The following is a 7,702-nucleotide window of genomic DNA, read 5'->3' on the forward strand; positions in this document are numbered from 1 at the left end:
ATAAAATTCATTAGTTTCATTCGATTATATTGATGATTACATTATTAACAAATTTATTTCATGAACATATTTTCAAAATTCATGCCAATGTATTAGAATTTATTATCTTTGACAGCATAGTATTATGTTATCTGTGTCCATAACTTACAGTAATAGTAATCATGAATTCCGTTAGGTGGCAGTAAAATCATAAACTATAATGCAATGTGTATAACGAGATGGCGCTAATTTTTAAATTCTTATAATAAGAATTTGTAACTACAATGAATTTTGCCAATCTTCAGAAATTAGCGCCATCTCGTTATACACATTGCATTATAGTTAATGATTTTACCGCCAGAGCCCTTTGAAAAAAAGAGTCCTCGATGCATTAAAATTAAAAAACACACATATCTCATTGATTGCCTGTTAGGTAGTTTTTTCTTCTCCATTGACCTTTTTTTTGGGGGTAATATGATTAATACCCATAGGATAGACAAATGCAAATTATAAATATGTACATAAGACTAGCTTTTGCCCGCGGCTTCGCACGTATTAAATTCGGAGTAATTTGATATTTATTATACATATGAACCTTCCTCTTGAATCTCTCTATCTTTATAAATAAACACTAAAATCCGTTGTGTAGTATTAAAGATTTTAGCATATATACATATAGTGACAGACGCGGGAATCGACTGCTTTCTAGCTAACTAGCTTTAATTATAGTTTATACAATGTAGTGATTTATTTTTTATTAATTAACCTACATGTGGTGGAAGGATGCATTTCCTTCCTTCTTGGAGAAAAGGGAGGATTATCCCATTTTGTGACTCTATACATTTGATTTTGATTGACAACCCTTAGAAAACAACGATAGCTTTTAATACACATGTATATTCATATAGAATCTAAATAAAATAAAGTTTTTAATAAATTATTCATTTATTTTTACGGCAACAAATACCTTTATCATAACATACAACATTCTCATAAAAACAATCGCGCATTCCGTTTGTAGGTACATATTATCGTCTGTAAAATTTACAACAATCAAGCATTAGGTATGTCAAACACGATTTTACCTCAATATAAGTTTCCTTGAAAAGTAAAAAAAAACTCTTCTAACTAAACATAGAATGACTGAGGACTATTTTAAAATAAAACATCCTCGAATATTCAAGACGTTTAAATTGTCCTAGAACAATCGTATGATGTTCGAAGACTAGTAAACCCTCGGTACCGGTGGAATAGTTTCCACTTCACTGTCCAGAGTCTTGTCAATGACCGGTCGGTAGGTGATGGTCACTTTACCCGTTGGCAAGTCGACAGTCGATAGACTATGCTTGCGCCAGTGCTGTTCTATTGGCTTCGGTTTCTGAAAGGTATAAATTAATATAATGACCCAAAATATTTAACTGTGTCGACCGTAACCACGCTCGCTGTAAAATGTTCAAAACATGTTGAAAAAGTTCAAAATACTAGTTGAGGATCGTGTAATACAACTTTACCGTCGAACTTTTTCGCAAGACTTGTAGTTTTCTCGGAAATCGAGAAAACCTATTTTCCTCTTCCCGACCTACGGTAATATTTTTTTTTCTCATTTTTGTTATATTCTCTTTAATTACCATATTATAGTTTCGTCCTACAATAACTGCAATCTCTAAAAATCTATATGTACATACACTAACGAATAATAATTAATTATTATAAATGTAAACTGGGTGAAACAATGCTGGTAATTTGTAATACATACAATTGCATCATATAAATGTCCTCTTGTGGACAAATGGATATTATATGAATACTATTATTCAAATCACAACATCTATTTATTATAAATATATGTGCCTATTATTAGTCAATAACAGTTCACATAATTCCTAAAGCACTAATTAATTTTAACGTAAAATACAACGCGACTCCGCTTTTATGTCACATTTCAAACGCGGGGAAACTATTCATTATTCAATAACCAGTAAATGCTGCATCATTTTTACATCGACACAAACTCGCAACTATATAGAAACAATATTTTCACTTATACAACGTTATATTTCAATTGCGAGAAACTATTCAATAACCAGTCTCGCGTCGTTTCTATCTCGCAGCTACATCGAAATAGCATCGCTTAGAACGCGATGCTTTTTCGTTGCCGAGGTATCGTGCGACTTAGAACAGACTATGAACATTTTGCATGTGTTTTTCAGAACTTCATCGATGCTACATCGTATTCGTATCGTTGCTATATCGTCACAGTCGCGTAGTAATGTTTTTGTGCGAATTTACTTTGTGGGCGGAGCTTATGATCGGCGGCTGTACCTTGTGACCAGTACCGTCTTTACCATAAGGGCACAAGGGGCCAGTGCCCAGGGCCCCCCATCCTCAGAGGGCCCCGAGGGGCCGACAATTTCTCTCACATTTAATCTCAAAATACTCATTACACTTTTCTCAATGCCCGAATATCGATTATTTTCAGATTTATTCGAATCAATATATTTATATGAATTTGAGTGACATCAAGCCTTTTTTTTTATGTCATAGCCGGCAACTGAGCTTGTGGTTCGCCTGATGGTAAGCGATCACCACCGCCCATGAACATTCGCAAAGGTAGTGCCTCTACGAATGTGCTGCCCGCTTTTATGAAGTAAGGGAAAAGGAAAGGATTAAAGATAGGAAAGGAGAATTGCGAACATCAATGCTACAAGAACGACTAAATAATTTGTCAATTATGAGCATAGAAAGTGATAGATATTCTTCAGGAAACTGAGTTCGAGGATTTAATAGAAGATTTTGCTCAACAGAAATCTCGAAAGAAACTATTACCATCATATATTTCGCATCATACTAATATCATTAAGTATATTAGATTAGATTACCCATAATAAAGCAGATCACAATAAAAAAATGTATTTCACTTTCTTTACATTCCAAAAGGGCCCCAAATTCTTGTGTGCCCAAGGGCCCCAGCACAGTCTAAGACGGCCCTGCTTGTGACGTGTTGCTTTTGCGACTTCGTATTTACAGTTTCATTTTATTTCATAGGTACTAATTTTGCGTGTTTATTTTAACGGCTCACTTGAACTTTCATATTATCTATTCTATTTAGGAAGGATATAACAATGCTGCTAGGTTCTATGATTATTTACAATATAAGCTTATTTTACATTTGTGTATTTTTCTTACTACGTATATAATATAATCTTTATCTTATACCTTTAAACGAGCAATTCTTGTATATATATATAATTGGAATCTCGGAATCGGCTAAAACGATTTTCATGAAATTTAGTATATAGGGGGTTTCGGGGGCGATAAATCGATCTAGCTAGGATTTTTTTTTAGAAAATGTCATATTCGTGTTTTATCGACTTAAACCCAATTTATTATGATTCTTCCTGACATCTATTGGCGAATAATAATACTATAAATGCGAAAGTTTGTGAGGATGGATGATATGTATGCGTGCGTCTGTTACTCTTTCACGCAAAAACTACTGAACCGATTGCAATGAAATTTGCTTCGTAGATAGCTGGACAACTGAAATATCACATAGGCACTTTTTATACCGATATTCCTACGGGATGCGGACTTACGCGGTTTCGACCGCGGGTCACAGCTAGTATTAGCTATGAGAGAAGGAAGTCATGTTATTTACACCACATAAAACTCAAGAACTTCGAAGCGGATTTTTTTTAGTTTTACGGATTTGTCTCCACTTGGTTTAAGGACGGAATATGATACATTTGAAACGGCAGGGTGAGCAACTATAGAATAAAAGCCAATTTGGAATAATCCGCATTTAAAGTAATAACTGTTAACACTAAATGAGTTTGGCATTTAAAGTGATACAATAAAAGTTATTAGTTTTTAATGACGAAATTCACCAACGCTTACATCCGATTCCAAAAATGAATTCAAAGTAAATATTACTCCGCGTTAATAATGTCGGCCCTTTATTTGCGATGAGCTTTATGTAATGTATAACTCTGTGTTGTTACATTACGGACGAATAGTCATTAAATTGCTCTATTATTGATTCACCAGGATTGGGTTGTTAGTAATTCCAGTAGCCATGTTTCCGTGAACCTACACCATGCGCAGATAAATTTTACTGGATGTTTTGTTCCTTAAAACTTTTCCCTGTTTTTCCTTACCCTATGCCTACATCTAATGTTACCTTACCATGAGGCGTTACACTAGCTTAGTTCCCCGCTATAATACAAAATTAAAAACAACTGAATCTCCGCCTCACCACTCACCTGATCCGTAGTAGGCTTGCTATAATCCATTTCGTCTTCCCGCTTAGGAAAATCATCCCTAAAGTGTGCACCGCGGCTCTCCGTGCGGTTCCTCGCGCAGGCGACCACCTGCACCGCCGCCTGGAGCATGTTCTGCAGTTCCAGTGTCTCGATCAGGTCTGTATTGAAGTTGGCGCTGCGGTCCATCACTTTGATGTCGTTGAACGCGGCGTACCATTTCATTATTTCCTTTTGCGCTAGAAATGGTCGTGGTATATGATCTACATAAAAAACTGTACACTGTTTGGCAATTAATCTTGTTGTTCCCGTTTTTTTACTACCATTTTTGTAATACTTTTATGTATGGCTTACTAATGATGGATTAGAAGACTGAGGCGATACTTAGTAATAGTATTTATGAAAGTTTTCAAAACCCCATACTCATTTACTGAACTGATATTCCACTTGGTAGGTTAGCTCTTATATCATTACATTATAATAATATTTTGTAACCTTCATCCAACAATTTCGCTTCTCTAAAGACTCCACACTTGTTTTGCATAGTTTGCCGCATGTTGAGGCGTAGCTCGTGCGGCATCACACTACCGTTGCTGTTGCGAACCTTCTCGAAGTTGTCAATTGACGCGTCGCATATATTCTGCGATAGTTTAAAAGTGGTATGCTTCATTTAAGGTTAACCTAACATACTATTAAAAAGGTAAAATTTTAAGATAGTATTTTATAGAAAGTTGGATATAAAGTGTTCTTCTTTCCTTCTTCACGTTTGTTCATTCAGACATGGATTCCACAGTTCTAAGAAATATGAACGTACACATGATTTATTATGCCACGCATAATTCTCTACGAGCTCTTTTCAATAACGTAAGAGGTTGACAATTGCTTAAAATCTCATTTAATCTTCGTCTTTAAGCATTCTCTATTACTCTCTATGACTTAATAGATGTATTAAATGTTAATGCTTCGAATCTTTCACCACAATAATTTTAGGCGTTCTTTTAACTGTAACTATATATCTAACTGTTATGACTTTCGTCCGACCTCAGTACCTAGGTATCATCAATATCAACCTACACGTGGTTAAAGCCAAACTTCAAACGGATAATGCCGCTACACTCTACACTAGCATACGCAAGTTTACTTAGAAGAGATAGGGGTATACCGCAAACCTATGGGTAATACGATTGCATGCAACATTTTTTGTATGCCAGTGCAATAAAGGAGTAAGGCCTAACCTAATGTTAATGAATCAGGTCAATTATGGTATGGCTATTCTTTAAAATGGTATATATATAAATGGTAACTACCACTGATAAACATAATACTATACTATTACTACCAAAAAATTAATTCTTCAAAAAGGTCGTACAAGCACTTCTCTTTAGGTTTTAATGTTATAATAGTCTTTTCAAATAACATACATCATTCAACGTTGGTTGTTTTTCGCCGGGCTTGGCTATCTTGCCGATATTCACGCCGACCGCCTTCCCAAACACCACGGTATCCAAAATGGAGTTCGCTCCGAGTCGATTGGCGCCATGGCAGTTGCTAACCGCCTCACCGGCTGAATGTAGACCGGGTATCACTTCGTCATTACCTCCCTTATTGATAATAGCCTGTGATGTTATCAAACTTTAATACCTACGCCTTACTTCACAAAATACCTTATGAATGGTGTAATAATTATTTAATTTGCTGAAACATTATTATCACACACTTCCGATAATCTAGTAGTATAATATTTATATCTCAACATCCATTTAAATCATATTACAAGATATCTCCTTCAATTTGACTAATTTTAAGAAAAATATTACAAGTTTCACTATGTCATATATAAACTCGAACTCAAACATTGATTAAACAACTTGACTTTCTTCAGAAGCGCTTTTGAATCTTCAAAGTACATAATTTAATATTTACCACTGGTTTGGAAAGCAGGTTCTACAGAAACTTTGTAGTTCTATTATGTCTATTAAAATATATATTTATCTTACTTCTCGCTCCGGCCACGAACAAGATTATCTTTTATAAAATAGGTGGATTATTAGCCCAGCTAATATTACCATACCTTTACTCTCAGTTCTTAAGTATGAACAAAATGTATACAGAATTTACATATAGAATTTCATGAAAATCGGACATGCCGTATCTGAGGATCACGGCAACTAACAATGTGACACCAATTTAATGTATTCCAAGATTTATGGAATCCATGTGTATTACGCATTTAATTTAACGAACTAATTTGTGATCAACTTAATAAAAAGTGATTTAGTTACAAATACGATAAACGAATTAACAAAACAGAAATCCGAAAATCACTTCTTTTTTAATGTGGATCGTAAAACATTTTACACAACAGAAGAACTTAATATAACAAAGAAAATAATACGCTAGGCCTACCTATCTACTTACATGAAAATATAATACACATACGTAAAATCTTATTTAAGCAGTATGGATGGTTTACGGACCAGGGAATCCACAATTAATCCACATGAGACACAGACATCAAAGACTGCAAGTGCCAATTTATACTATCCTCTGACCAAACAAGCTATTTTCAGGTATGGCTTTTAATATGTTACACAATTTGGGCAAAATCAAATGGTCAAAGGGAAATGTTATTACATTTCCTAAAATTTTGATATTTGGCCATCGCAATAGCGGATGAGCAATTACAGGTTTCATCAAACAATCAGTGTCAATATTAAGCAAAGCTGACCAGATCAAAGTAAATTAACAGCCGGATGGAAGCCATATTCAAATACACACAGCTTGAAATTTATCAAACTATGAATATGAATTATTGGTGGAATGTTCATTACAACTTATTCTAAATGATCAATAAGGTATCCCTGGGGCGATTGCTGGCGCAGCGACGTTGTGATTCAAAAATATACATTTTATAAGGTGACACGCCGCCTAGTCTCGAATAAATAATTAGTTTAAATTACTTTTGTGAAAACGCACCTCCCCCTTGTAGTTAATTGCGATCCCGCCCATTGTATAGTGCACTGTGGGTATGATGGGAACAGGTTGGGTGTAAACATCGGCTCCCGTGAAGGTGTAGGCCGTCTCCGATATTCCCGGTAGTCGCTCCCTGATGACTTCAGCAGGGAGATGATGCAGCTGGAGGTACATGTGGTCTTTCTTTGGACCTACTCCTCTGCCTGGAAACGCCTCACAAGAATTAACAACCTTTATTTACCATATTTAGATTTAAATAATTTCAATATATTATGTTTAAGATAGACATTTTATGAATACGTTAAGCAAGAGCAAAAAAAAAAAACAATATTTAGAGCAAACTTATACTAAAGTGAATTAAATTCTGCTCATAATGTAAAATAAAAAGAAATAATAGAAAATTACGGCTAAGCAAAAAATAAAATATAGTTAAAAAAAACTAAAAAACACGCTTTTCAAGCACATCAAACTAAAAACTATAAAATAATTTT

The 7,702-nt window shown here is 34.7% G+C and overlaps 1 protein-coding gene across 1 annotated transcript in view; it reads right to left on the reverse strand.

Moving 5' to 3' along the window:
• Positions 1 to 1,204: 1,204 nt before the first annotated feature.
• The window catches only part of LOC119835753 (succinate dehydrogenase [ubiquinone] flavoprotein subunit, mitochondrial-like), a 12,487-nt gene continuing 5,989 nt past the window's right edge, over positions 1,205 to 7,702 (reverse strand). Inside the window, exons 8-12 of the mRNA XM_038360735.1 lie at positions 7,215 to 7,414; positions 5,660 to 5,854; positions 4,734 to 4,878; positions 4,242 to 4,477; positions 1,205 to 1,357 (exon numbers count right to left, since the gene is read on the reverse strand). Coding sequence (XP_038216663.1) covers positions 1,205 to 1,357; positions 4,242 to 4,477; positions 4,734 to 4,878; positions 5,660 to 5,854; positions 7,215 to 7,414 — 929 coding nt within the window. The remainder of the gene's footprint in view (positions 1,358 to 4,241; positions 4,478 to 4,733; positions 4,879 to 5,659; positions 5,855 to 7,214; positions 7,415 to 7,702) is intronic.

The sequence above is a fragment of the Zerene cesonia genome, chromosome Z (assembly GCF_012273895.1).
Source record: "Zerene cesonia ecotype Mississippi chromosome Z, Zerene_cesonia_1.1, whole genome shotgun sequence".
NCBI lineage: Eukaryota > Metazoa > Arthropoda > Insecta > Lepidoptera > Pieridae > Zerene > Zerene cesonia.